Source organism: Pseudophryne corroboree, chromosome 3 (genome assembly GCF_028390025.1).
Source record: "Pseudophryne corroboree isolate aPseCor3 chromosome 3, aPseCor3.hap2, whole genome shotgun sequence".
NCBI lineage: Eukaryota > Metazoa > Chordata > Amphibia > Anura > Myobatrachidae > Pseudophryne > Pseudophryne corroboree.
Window position 1 is genome coordinate 674,163,609 of NC_086446.1, and position 14,721 is coordinate 674,178,329.

Consider the following 14,721-nt stretch of genomic DNA (forward strand, 5'->3'; position numbering starts at 1 on the left):
TAAATTTTTGCTTGATTTACCACCCACATGGACTACAATTGGGAATATTAACTTGTGCTGAGCGCCACAGTAACAGAGCGAGGTTCCTTCCTCAATGTGTGCCGAGTGAAGCCCACAAGGGCCAATATGTTTGCACTAAATGTGGTCACATATAATGAAACAGAAAATTACACCCTAAAAAACTTGTGTCAACCTTTTTTGTGTTGACCATTTCCATGTCGACCTTTTGACCCTGTTGACCTTTTGTACCTCTGGAGCTGGTTTACTGTCTACCTTTTCTATGTCGACTTTTTGACCCTGCGTCCTTATGCACGTCGACCATATGGGGTTGACCTATTGACAGTCTAATTCATTATTGTAGATCTTCTATACCACACCCAATCAGTATATAATGATTACCTTCATAGGTGGACATTTATCACAGCTTGGAGAGAGATAAAGTACCAACCAATCTGCTCCTGCCATGTTACAGGCTGTTTTTGAAAAATGACAGTTAGGAGCTGATTAGTTGGTTATTTATCCCTTTCCATTGTATCTACCTCCATAATTACTAAGTGTATTGTGCCTGCCCTTATGTTCTGAATGGCCAAATAGCACAAACAGCATGCACTTTGGGCAATCTTGCCTCTTAGAACCACCTCTCTTACCAGCAGGTTTCTGGCAGTTTATCGTATGTTTTCATGCTTTGCATCTCACCATGGCAAAAATCGGAACGTTCATGTCTAATATCTCTATTCTCAGCAGTTTCGCTTTTAATAAATCTGGCCAATAAAAATATTGAAAAAAGAAATCGCTCTTTTGTAATTATCCCCCTAGAAGTCAGGTCGGGACCCTTGAGTGTTTAAATGAAGTTTAGAAAGAATGTAATTATAAATTATCGACTGTTGCCTAACATGTTTCAAAGTATTAGAATATATACCTAGGATAATAGGTAGATATATAAAATCATGTTAAAATATGTTTAATAACTGATTTGATCATTTTCAATGTAACTGGTTCTTGTGGACCTTCCATATAAGACATGATGACCAATGACTGGGGTTACTTACCCGTGTGCAACACTTTCACCTCTTAGGGGGGTATGTATCAAGTCTTGGGCAGAGATAAAGTAACCAATCTGCTTCTAACTGCCATGTTACGGGCTATTTGTGAAAAATCACAGTTAGGAGCTTATTGGTGGTACTTAAGTTTATATCCCTTCACTTTATCTCTCTCCAAGGTTTGACACATATCCTCCTTAAACTTGAACTTCTATTTAGAACTCACTGTTTCTCCTCTTACAGATCACTTTATTTTCTTTTTTTGTGGATTAGCACTTTATTAGTCTGTTTGTATACTGTGCAGTACCTGTGCCCTCATAGATATTACGCAGTTATAATAACTTTTCACACTAGAAATGTACTCTTTATTGTTGTTGACAGCAGATGTGTCAACAGGGGTGGACCAGATGTGGACACAAAACTACACTTCCCACCACTCTGAAGACAAACGGTTCATAATACAGTACCATTTGATACATGTCTCGTATGTCTGGGCAATGAGATAAGTTAGGAAAGGGACATTGGTGGAAAGGACACAAAGGCCCAGGCAAGAGGTGTGCAGATGCCAATGACTTCCCACATCATTAAAAGTGCTGTATTCACATATTATACACATTGAGGGCTGAACATACAGACATATACATATTGAGGGAAAGCTGCACACTAAAGTCATCAAAATGGGATGCTCACTGGGGTGAGGTCAGAAAGTCCAAGAACACATCTCCCTCTGACTTTTTGTGTGACAGCCCTGAATAGTGGACATTTAAAGAGGCCTTGCATGTGCAAAATGATGAGTTTTAGCAAATAGTGGGCTTTTTTGGGGAAGCATCTATGACGGTTTTGGTAGCTCATGGGCGAGGCTTATTTTGTCCTGATTCCGCATGTCCCAGTGTTGGGAGGTAGGCAAGAAAGAGAGCTAATCCCCTGATGTCATCACTATAGGCTTTTATTTACTTATCCCATATAACTCCACTAAAAACTACATTTTACGTTTTGGCTGTAGTTACCCTCTAACCAGTTTCCTCCTTCACCTCCGTCTGGACTACAGCAGAGCAGAGCTCAGCTGCAAGCTCATTCTGCTTGGCGGCTTGTAGCGCGCCGGGGGGCGGCCTATACTGAGTCAGTGTGATGCCTCCAGCTGTGAGCCCCTTCATTGCAGCAGTGCCCCAGTGCATTGCACCGGCTGCTCCGCCGCAATTTCGCCACTGCTTCTAACAATGTATTATTAACACACTGTAAACCAGAGTTTCCCAAACTCTGCCTTTACAATCTAGGTTTTAAGGCTATCAATGCTTAAGCACAGGTGACTTAATTAGTACCTCAGTCAATTTGATTTAGTAATCTGGACTCAAACATGGATATCTTTAAATGCAAAATCTGGGCATACAAGGGTGCACAGTTGTTTTGCCAACAGTGACAATGTTTCTTTGATTTTGACAAAAGATTTAAAAGTCCTTTAAAAGCAATACCAATGGTCTGTGCATACCTTCTTTGCTGCCCTCTCCTCCGGGACGAGGCAGCCTGGTCCGGTGCATAGGAGGCGTGGCCAGCATGGAAGTAGGCTACTGTATAGCGTGAATCGCATCATCATGCTTCCATACAGTGAATGACTGTAAGCACTCTGATTAGTGGATACCTCCAGTCATCCACCAGTCAGCATGCTGACAGCCATTCACTGTGCGGCTACAGGCTGGTAGGCAGGAAGAGAATGCTGCGCTCTGATTGATGGATAGCCCTAGCCATCCACCAATCACCATGCTGACAGCCATTCACTGTCTGGCTGCAGGCTGGGAGGCAGGAAGAGAATGCTGCCTGACCACTCTGTGTACTTCACAATCAGAGCAGCCAGGCAACATTTTCTACCTGCCTTCCAAGAAGCTACAGAGGCACAGAGGTCTGTGGGAGCAAATGACCCCGGCCCATCCCGAAAATGCTCAAAGGTCCCTAGTTTCTAGGAGCCCCTAGGCAACTGCACAGTGAGCCTATACAATAAGATGGTCCTGGATGTGAGAGAGCCGCAGGAGAGAACTGAATGGAAAGTGCAAGAGTAATATGAAATGAGGTGGACAGATGCAAAAAGAGAGAACAAAGAATAGGACTAATATGAAGTAACTGAGAAAAGTAACTCACAGTAGAGAAAAGTTTTGAAGGAGTGAAACCAAAAGAGTTACCATAGAAAATAAAGGACAATAGCTTCACCAGAAGTGTATCAGGTTGCCTATAACTGTATTGGAGTATATCATGCAAACCATGGAAAAAGCCAGAACTGAAAAAGAAATTATTAATTTTATTTACATAATGTTGACAAAACATTTTAATGCAGTTATTAAATCCCAACTTGTAAATTGCAATGAAAATCAAATGTACATAACACATAAATAGTCCGTAGAGTGATACTGTCAAATAAAGATAACAATAAATAAAAATAACAAAAAATACACATACGTGATGAGACTGCTTTTATTGCAGCCCCCCAGTAAACTCACTCTGTGCATGGAGTGTATGCCCTGTACATTATCCATTCCTTGCATGGAAGGGGTTTAAATACTGCACAAAGTCCAAGATCCCCATCTCCATTGGAGGGTTTGCACACAGCAATATGCTCTGCAGCAATTAGTCCATGTATAATGTAAAGGCTAGTCCTGTTCCCCATTCATAAATTAGAAGTTTGTGCCTTAAACTACTGTATCAACAGTTAGTAGATGAAACATGAACATCTCAATTGACCAGCAGTACTGTCAAGTACCTCATTTAATACATAGTGATACTGAAGTGCTTGCAAATCAAATAATTGCCCTCTGTATTCAGAAAGTCCAAAGCTGGCAGTCCTTATCTTTGTATAGGAAATTATAGCTTGGTAACGGAAAGCAGGTTGTTGTTTTTATTTTTAACAACAAAGTGTACTATGAATATTTGTCATGAGTGTAAATACAACTCCAATGTCTACTTCTATTATTAAACAATGCAGTTGTAATTCCATAGTAAATGTGTATAGAGTGAGTGCTATTTATTGGGCAACCTGCTGTATAAAGGTGAATACTGTTCAGATATTTAATACTAGGTCCAGCTATGAATATAAAGGGAATCGATCCTGAAATACTGTTGATAGGTTTTAGCTTAGAATTCTTGCTATAATTGTTTTATATAAAAATATATATACATAGGATAGATGTATAACTTTATTAAATCTCTGTATATTGTTAACCTTCTCTGGTGAGGCTCTTATCAATAAATCTATGCTTAGAGGGACATGTACTAAGCAGTGATAAAAGTGAAGAAGTGAGCCAGTGGAGAAGTTGCCCATGGCAACCAATCAGCATTGACGTAACATTTATAATTTGCATACTATAAAAATATACAGAGCAGCTGATTGGTTGCCATGGACAACTCCTCCACTGGCTCACTTCTCCACTTTTATCACTGCTTAGTACATGTCCCCCTTAGTATTCTTTCCTTACAGTCCAATAGCAACTGTCACTACAGAGGAACTATCACAAAATGAAAAACAATAACTCTGTCACAGTGGATAGCAGCTGATTGTGGGGCAGGTGTGCCTTGGAGAGTGATAGCATGGAGAGAGATAAAGTACCAGTCAATCAGCTCCTAACTGCCATGTAACAGGCTGTGTTTGAAAGGTGACAGTTAGTAGCTGATTGGTTGGGACTTTGTCTCTCTCCACTCTATCACTCTCCAAGGCTTAGTATATCTGCCCCACGGGTGAGTTGCCTATGACCAGGTGACAACCTCTGCGGCACGCTTATATGTAAAACTCATCTAATATCCAAAATGAGAAATGAATGTACAATAGATTTGCAATAAGTATCCTTGCTTAGCCCACACTTCTAGCTAGCTACCTGCTGGTGCCAGGTTTTCTCCCACTCCGTTATATTTCCGTTATAAAATCTGCTACGTACAGCTACATCCTCACCTTAATCTGCAGAAGCCATAGGAGCTAAGTGCAACACATGATATGTTTTGAGCCATTCTGATGACAAATCATGATGAAATATGTTATTTTCTGGTAGCAAATCCACTATGTTTTCCGATTTGTTATAGGTCTGTGCTATCTACATTGAGTTTGTATGTTCTCCCAATGTTTATAGGATTTCCTCTAGGTGCTCTGGGGTCCTCCGAAAACATTAGATAGGATAATATAATTCTGCCTAGTGCACTGTTTGTATCTGTTGTAGGACCTTGGTAACATCCACCGGGACAGAGACTGATATGAAATAATAAATACAGTGATTGTACAGCGCATTTTGTATGCTAGCGCTATAGTAGTAAAGTATAATAATAATAAGAACAGCAGGTCCCTTTTACTTATAGCTTTGAGTCTATGACTCAGAAGGTGTACAGTTATTTAGGACCAAACAGCGTAACACTTCATTTTCATAGCATAACAAAAGTATGTTTTTGTTACGTTTGCATTTGGGCACTTATTATTGTGATCTAAAGACATATTTTTGCTTGTGGATTTATCCACAGATAGGCTAAAACACTGATTTATGCTAAATCTGCATTTTTATACACATGTGAGCAAGCCCTTCCACACAAACGAGCAAATGACATTCCATTGATAGTCAAAGACAACTTCATCTACAAGATGGTCTAACAATACAGGGGGGTAATTCAGATCTGATCGCTGGGCAGCGATTTTTGCAGCCCTGCGATCAGATAGTCTCCGCCTACAGGGGGGGTGTATTTTCTCTGTGCAAGTGTGTGAACGCATGTGTAGCAGAGCTGCACAAACTGATTTTGTGCAGTCTCTGCGCAGCCCAGGACTTACTCAGCCGCTGCGATCACTTCAGCCTGTCCGGGACTGGAATTGATGTCAGACACCCTCCCTTCCAACGCTTGGACACACCTGCGTTTTTCCAGACACTCCCTGAAAACGGCAGGGACGTGCGGTGAGCTAAATGGCTCAGGAGGCACTGTCTAGCACCAGAGCAAGATTTACAAGCAATATATGAGCCAAAGGGTTCATGTGGGCGTTATACACAGGTGCAGCATTATAAACTCCTGGAAATTTGGTGAGGTTTGATCAGAGATGTGCTGAAAAAATATTCAGGTGAGGCACTGCCTCACCTGCCATAGACTTTTCACTCCAGAGTTTTGACTATAAAAATTCTTAGGATAATGCAAAGACGATATTTCAAACATATTCTTTGTATTTTTCATATACTTTATACAGTCAAAACTCTGGCACAAACGTTAGTATGACAGGAAAGGCTCTGCCTCACCTGCCTCACCCCACCGCACGTCACTGGAAAACGGTCAGTTGCCACCCACAAACACCCTCTTCCTGTCAATCTCCTTGCGATTGCCGGTGCGTTCGGAAGTTTTGCATCATCCCGTCGCTGAACGGTGATCCCCGTTGCTGCAGTCTGTTGAGCCTGCGCATTGCATACGCATGTGCAGTTCAGATCTGATCGCAGGCTGTGACGCAGCCTAGAGATCAGGTTTGAATCGGCCCCTAGAGCCTTTGCACAAGGAGAAAGCCTCACAAGTCAGGGAACACCTTTCCATTCACCCTATCTCCACCCATTGTAACTCATTTTAATATCTTAAACAAATACAGCATCTTACATTTTAGAGATTAACAGACCATGGCCTATATGGAACAGCATGTGAGATGCAGGACTCAGCTCAATTCCAGCAGTGTAGCCTATAGAATTAAAACAGCAATAACAAAACACAACTTGGTTTTACCTTTTAAATTATTGCTACTTTAAAATCTATGGTTATATTGCTGGAATCATGCTGGTTCCAGCAACCCCGCAGGCAATTACGTATGGACCCATAATTGCAACTATATTAACATACCTCCCAACATGACCCTCTCCTGGAGGGACAGAATGCTCTGCTCCTGGACTTCCCTCTTAATGTATGATTGCCATCACCTGTGCTGAAACACCTTTCTTATCTATTAACCTGTTCAAAACAGGTGATGGCATTCACAAATGAAGAGAAAAGTCCAGAAGCAGAGCATTGTGTCCCTTCTGGAGAGGGTCATGTTGGGAGGTATGTAATATGCATGTACACAACATACTCAGCAAATGATTGCTCTTTTGCAATAGACACTGTCTTGCTACTCAGATCAATGTGTAGGTGTAAGACTCTGCACAAGGGATGTAAGTAGCAACACAGGGCAGAGGTCTGTACTGAAATGTGCAATGTCCAAAAGGGACTGTTTATGAGTAATGAATAGAAATAAATATATCATCAATTATTACATTGATAATCTAAAAGATATTTCTTCATGATAGATTCAAGATTATAATAACCAGCAATTATTTCAGACATTAATATGAAATACAGACAATTACACTTAGGTATAATTAAGACTGAAGCAAAGTAATTGTGATAACTTCTTAACCTAGTGGGAGCCAGGAGAGATTAGTTTGGGGACATATGTGATCTTTGAGGATACCATATAATGATGTTGCTCTTAAAATGCAAAAGAATACAGTATAATACAGTCTTGATCCAAACAGGGAGCAGAGGTTGTGTATGACTAAGTAGCGTCTGTGAAGCTTGGGGTTGGTATCTCTCTGACAAGCCATATCCTGTGGTTTTATTTGAGTTGCTGGAAAAAGTCAAGAGAATACATTTCAGTCAGTCCTTTCCCATCAGAAAAGTCTCTCATTTGTCCCTGTTCATTCACAGGCAGAGGCCACGGAGGTGACACTGGTAATTTTGGAGGAGTCATCTGACCAAGGCTGGAGGTTCTGCAGGGCAAAGAGGGAAGAATTGTGAATGCAGATGGGATCTGGCTGGAGAGGCTGGTTTATGGACTTCTGAAAGGCTTCCTGCTGGAGTTGCATTAATATCCTGTTGGCTTGCTGTCTCTCTGCTTCCCTCTCTTCTGCTGTCTGTCTTCTGAAGGTGGAACAAGAATATTGTCATTCTTATTGCAAGTGTGTCAAATAAAATGGCTTTGCTTTGATTTTCTGGATTCTAATAAACCTGAATGCCTTGACATGATCACAACCCTGTAATAGTGTAAAATGGAAGTTGCCTTATATAAAAGAGCTGCTAGTAACATACTGTTGTATACAAATGTTTCAGGCACATATCAGAATGAATAGAGGATTAAAACAAGGCCCTGTTTCATAAGCAAACTTATTTTATTCTTCAGCTTTTCAATCATTTGCCTTTTAGAGCCTTAAATAGCTGATGACAATTGCCTGAGCTCAGTGCTTGAGCTCAGCTAGATATGTTTGGTGGATAAAATATCAGATTGTTTCAGTTCTGTCAATAGTTATGTAAAACAAATTGTAACTATAACAGTCACTGATCCTTACTGTTTGGGAGGGAATTTAGGGCTCCAGAATGGTTGGGTAAATGCATCAATAACCAATTTTCCCTCGTATCCCATTGATAAGTGCAGGGAAATTAGCAATGTACCAACCAATCAGTTCCAGACATTTTTCAAACACAGCCTGTAACATGGCAGAAGCTGACTGGCTGGTACTTTATCTCTTCCTCCACTTTATCACATTGTAAGCTTTGATAAATGAATCCAAAGCCCTCCTCAGTTCCTTTAAAGCCCAGAGCAATGATCATATGGTATAGGTGGCAGCTAGAAAATGTATCTATCTTGAGGTCTGCTTTCCCCATTGTATTCTACTACTACTACTACTACTACTACTACTACTACTACTACTACTAATAATAATAATAATAATAATAATAAAAAATAATAACATGTTTCAGTTATTGTATAATCCTTATTATATATAACCAGGGTACTTGTGCAACAACAACTTTAGAAAGCATGTAAGAGAAACATGCAGTCAGTGTATATAAAATGAGATATAGCAATCATGAACATTATTATATAAAATCCTTCTACATTATATAAAGTTACTACATGTGTGAGTGTGAAACACTGACCCCTGTGTATCGCAACTACAATTTTATTTTTAAAGGCACAAAAAGTTAGGTCATTTTAAAACATGTAAATGAATTGAACAGCTGTAAAGCTACCATTGCCAAAGTGATTTTTGCAATAGGTCAATATTTTAGTAATTAGAAAATGTAATCAACTCCTGTGCCTCATCCTTTAGTAAGTATACAATCATTCCAATAGTTGTTAGAAAAAAAAAGTTGCCTCATGGAAAGTACATTCAAAACTTAAGGATATTGTTTAATTATAGTTATTTTCTAATTGTAGTAAATAAAATGAAAGAATAGATCCAAAATATGCAAAAGTAACCAAATTGTGTCTTTTTTTTAGCCATTGAAGCTGACAATATGATGAAAAAAAAAGACAAAAAAGTGTAACTTTCTATTAATTCCCTTTGTAGTTCTTCTTAAACTTCTTAAATGTCCTCTGAATCTATATGCAAGCTATCACCTTTTGTTTTTTTTTTACAGGCCAAGCAAAGTGAATATAGAACTCAGATTAAAGGACTTTACAGGACTTTACCACCTTCAAATGATTTTATTTGTTTTTGCTTGCCCTCCTGCAACATTTATTTTAGCCTCCCTTTGTGTTTTAGTCCTGCAGAAGTGACATTGTTTATATATCATACAAAGCCTCTATCTGAATACATTTACATACAATGCAGGAAGCACAGCAGAGATGTGTCGTATCCAAGGGCAATATCTGCCTGATGATGTAACTTCATCGCTGACAAGTAAAAATAGCTAGAACGCTAGAAAGCTTGTGTATTACAATTACCCGGATGTTGAAGACTCTTACTGGGATTACTATCTGTGATAAAGAAAACATTCCTATATGAATACAGCAGTATATCATGTATTCAAATATTGAGATAGAAAGGTAGGGCAGTCTCACTTTCTAGCAGCCTGTACTCAGAAACCAAAAGTGGTCACAAGCCAAGCATAGAACATTGAGTTGACACTATTCTTGTAGCATAAAAAAGCTGATAGCGGCATAAAGCATATTGTACAGCATATATTGTAATGTATACCATGACAATATTGTGCTTTACCCCTGTTAATATGTGTTAATATTACCATTGTAATATAAGTAGAAATATAACTCTTCAGGAGGATGAGCATGCTTGCACTTATAGTTCCACAACAGCTCATGCATAAAAACTCCTGTCTCTACCATAGTCATTTTTCTTAACAATCAGTGAATATTCTCATTTCAAATATTCTTGAATACACTTAAATAAATGATTAAGTGTTAAATTCAGAGGGCTACACACTACTAGTAATATGCCATTAGGTATTACCTCTGCCATGTTCATTTACGCAGCTTCATTAGAATGTAACCATTTATACCAATTTAAGATTGCAATCAACACAGACTTGTGTCCTATCTTGCTTAGTGCTAATTATCTTGGCTCCTGAGTTACAGTAACAGTACGGGCCCAGATACTGCATTAATATTTCCTCTTGTATAATGAATGAACTGTCTGTAGGTCCCACACCAGGAAGCAAGATGATTTGCTATCGTGCCATGTGCATTGCAGGGTAATCACAGCGAGAAAGTGAAAGCAGCCTGTAGACATTACATGGGTTACCACTGCTCAGATCGATTTTATGCCATGTCTGTGCAGCGTTAAATGTACCTACATGAGAGGGAGTGTAGGAACATTGAGGGCTTTATGGAAGGATTTGAAGGTTACCTTTATCCTTGCTTTCTAGATACCTGGATACAGACATAAATTGTATTCAGTCTACAAAAGGGCTGATCTCCCTGTATTTGCAAAATGAATATGATGCATAACAAACTGAATGGCCTCTAAATATTCAACTATTTTGAAATCAGTGGCTTGTTCAATATGTTTTTGTACAAAGACAATAGTCTGCTATCATTCGCAGCCATTATACCTTTTGTTACACTTTCATTTCCCTCGGACCTGTCAGACCTCATTTTATAGGCACCCGTACTTATACACTGTTTTGCAAAATAAAAACCCATTCGTTTCTCACCGTTGTAATAAATTGAAACTATAGTTCTTTGTCTTTTTACGTTGAAAGATGTAATACTGGAGCTTTAATTCAATATAACAAATAGTTAATATTTAAAATGTCTTTTGTCTCATGTACAATATTAGTTGAATGAAAGGAGAGGGGTATTAGTTGGAAGATGTAACATTTATGTACACTTTGTTAATATATTTATAGCAAATTATTATTTTTATTTCTGCAAATGTTACATTGATTTAATATTGAACAGAAAACGCTACAAAGTCATGAGAGTAAACTAACTCGAATATAATGGGAAGCTGTACTTACCTATACTAATGTATTTTGGGGGGAGGGGGGGGGTTAGAGTTTCAGGATTATGGATTGGAGGGCCCAGACACTGTGACACTCTATTAGAAGACAGGTTGAAGAGTCTATTGAGAGAAAGATTATTGGAATTCTCCACGTATGGCAGATGGCACCAGAGGGGGGACACTGTGTGTGATAACTTTAGCCTGATGATCTACAATATAAAGCTGTTTGCTATATGGATTTTTCCATAGGGGATTCAGTGTGCAACAGGCTACTGTGGATGGGTTATATGATATCAGACAGTCTGTGACCAGGTAACTCATTATCTTCTATTCCCCTCTAATGTATGTGACAGCCATCTGATTACTGAAATGCAAGACTTATAAACTGTCCACAGTGCTAGCAACAAACCACCACAATACCAACAAAGAAATCACCCGCAGCCTAACTGGAAGTTACATTACAGCCTGTCTGACTCTGATTTCCCCTGTGACCGTCTATGCATCATAAACTGCAATTGTTATTCAGGTGATATCACTTTATTTCTCTTACTCTCTCTCTGTGTAAACAGTTATTAATTCCCTATTGTTATTAATGGGTGGAGATTTGTAAATATCTTCATAAATAGGACACGATTTACTTTGCGACAACGTAACAATGTGATATTAAACATTAGCAATATTTGCAAACGACTGTCTGGGTTTTTTTTTTGTAAACATTCAGTTAATTTTCCAGGCCCGGGTGATCAATATTTATCCATCAATTATATATACAATGGGCTGAATTTCACAATGTCTGCCATTATGGGAATATGGAAAAATCGCAAAGTAAAACCAGTAACTAAATAAATAAATAAATAAATACATAAATCCTGTGACAGTCTGGGTTAACATTACATTATAATAATGTTTATTATGTTCAAGCCATGACCCCAAGTTTTTTTTACAGGCGTTTTTAAAAGAAAGAACAATATGCCTTACTGACACTATTACACACACAGGGAGAAAAATCTCAACATGAAATCAAGGGAGCCATTTAAAAATGAGGCTTGGGGATTAGTGGTAATATAGGTTAAAACTGCTGGAAAGGCTCAAATTCTGTACCGGGTTCGGATATGAGATCTTTATTGCAGTGCATTTACTTTTGAAAACAGATTTATAGACAACCTGTGCAATTGTGGCTGTTGCAGACCTGCACTTTCTGGTTGACCCAATCTTAGGGAACCTGTAGGATTCCCTCTGGATGGAAGTTCCATGACATCGGGATTGCAGCCTATCATTCAGTCCAGTATTCTAATTAATTTAATACTCCTTTGCTCCTCAGTGTCCTTGTCACTAAAACCGGGATAAACCATTGGCAGACAGCAATCTGCCCATACTATAACAGTTACTCACAGTCCCATCCATGTGATAAAGACTATTAACTATATATCGTTAATCAAGTAAGCACACCACATAAAATAGGATAAACTGTAATGCTCTGCAGGCTCACGGCACTCGGGGGGTTAATTAAATCATGTTGGTAATTATGAACCGGAAAAAAATGGCATTTAATTGTACAAATTAATTATAGCTCCATCTGAACGCAAACACCCACAGCCGCCAAATGCTTTGGGGTTTTAAGACAGATGTAACATTTCTGACGAGAAGTACGAATTATCATATTATAATAAAACTTAAAAAAAAGCCAAATAAATGACACACTTGCAATACGATTTCCTTTCTTTTTCCTTTTTTTTTTTTTTAACGAGAGATACATATAATAGGATCTTAATATCACCATCAACCAAGTTATTGTGTAATGTAGTTGGACATTCCCCTCATGCATATAGGAATCCTGGATGGCCCCCGTGGCAGGGAGGTAATGCTAAACATAAACCTTACTTCACCCGATTGAAATTCGTTAAAACAACCTGAAAATAGCGCAAAGAGTGTGAGAGAAGCGGTTTCATGTCCCCACACGCATCTTCTGTTACTAATGTCTGTGCATGAGATGGGAGAATTAACCCTTTAGCTACAGATACCTGTGCATTGCTTCACATGGGGATAGCATGCATATCTACCTGTCCTAATGTCATTATTATATCAACCGATTCAGTTAAGATCTTGAGACAAATATGTGTAATTTTTTTTATTACAGATATTGCGCTAAAGCTGTTTAGCATGCAATGATTGGAATCGTCATCCTAGGGGTGACTTCTTATCAATAATCTTATAATACACCAACCAGACTATTCTAATTGTAATATGCGTAAAATAAGCAGTTTCTGTGCCAGAGGTATGTTTTAGCGACTGCTTACGATTTTTTTCTGCTTTGTGCTTATAAAGATGTTACAAAACGAACATTAACTACATTAAAAAAAATTGCATCATAATAAAAACATAACATTAATTTGCTATATATCGGCGACATAGTCAGTGACATCTGCACATTGCTGCTGCACGATTATCTAGCAATTAATGAGATTTAATTATTCTGATAAATCTCCGAAATTGAATGTTAAACAACGGTGAAAGTATCCAAGAGCCAGGCTGGCTGTATACTATTAGAAATGTACTCTCATCTTCTGTTTATATTGAAAGGAATACAATTTAGTGGCTGACATCTAAATGATTGCTTAATGTATAAATGGAAATTGATAGAGAATCCTGTAAAATTCGCACGTTGTCCTTTCCTATCACTTTTATAAAATATCATCTGTGGTTGCTGCAAATTCTAAGGCGCTGCTAGACATTCATAATATTATTTATTTATTCATTTATTTATTGTTTAATTGTGTGACTATCCAAACTTTTGCCTGACCTGAGATCACGTTATCAATATAGGGGATAACTGTAGTCACTGATAATAATGTCTGAATTATCTCTAAAAACGTTCTTATGGCAGTTCTCTGGTTGGTAAATAGTCCGCGTATATTTTCTGCCTTATAACGCGCATCTACCAATACTGCAGGACAGAAGATTCGGCCAGTGGAGGAAAACTAATAATGTATGACACGTATGGTGTTTACCAGTAAACAAATTTATCACTTGAACATATTAATGATAAGACTAATGTTATATGTAGTTTAGGAAATGAACAATTGGTAGTTGGTGAATGTAATTATATAGCTGTGCCAACTTACATACTGTATGTTTTTTAAGCGCTGTAATACAGGGATATATATTTGATATATCTTAGAGTATGTATTTTCCAGTTGTTCTTCTTTACACTCACTGTACTATGGTGTGTATTATATGTGTGTGTGTGCAGCAATACTAGTTACTCTGCTACACGTACATTACACTGACTGTACCATAATGTGTATTATACCTGTGTATACAGCAATACTAGTTACTCTGCTACACATACATTACACTGACTGTACCATAATGTGTATTAAACCTGTGTATACAGCAATACTAGTTACTCTGCTACACATACATTACACTGACTGTACCATGATGTACAGTATATTATATATGTGTGTACAGCAATCCTA

General features: G+C 38.3%; 1 protein-coding gene and 1 long non-coding RNA gene across 2 annotated transcripts in view; one reads left to right on the top strand and one right to left on the bottom strand.

The window, feature by feature from the left end:
• The window catches only part of LOC135056561 (uncharacterized), a 42,134-nt gene extending 34,346 nt beyond the window's left edge, over positions 1–7,788 (top strand). The window contains exon 3 of the long non-coding RNA XR_010244017.1: positions 7,707–7,788. This is a non-coding gene — a long non-coding RNA (uncharacterized LOC135056561). The remainder of the gene's footprint in view (positions 1–7,706) is intronic.
• Positions 7,334–14,721, bottom strand: part of TLX1 (T cell leukemia homeobox 1) — an 11,933-nt gene continuing 4,545 nt past the window's right edge. The window contains exon 3 of the mRNA XM_063961901.1: positions 7,334–7,919. Within this exon, the coding sequence (XP_063817971.1) occupies positions 7,697–7,919 (223 nt within the window). The 3' untranslated portion in view covers positions 7,334–7,696. The remainder of the gene's footprint in view (positions 7,920–14,721) is intronic.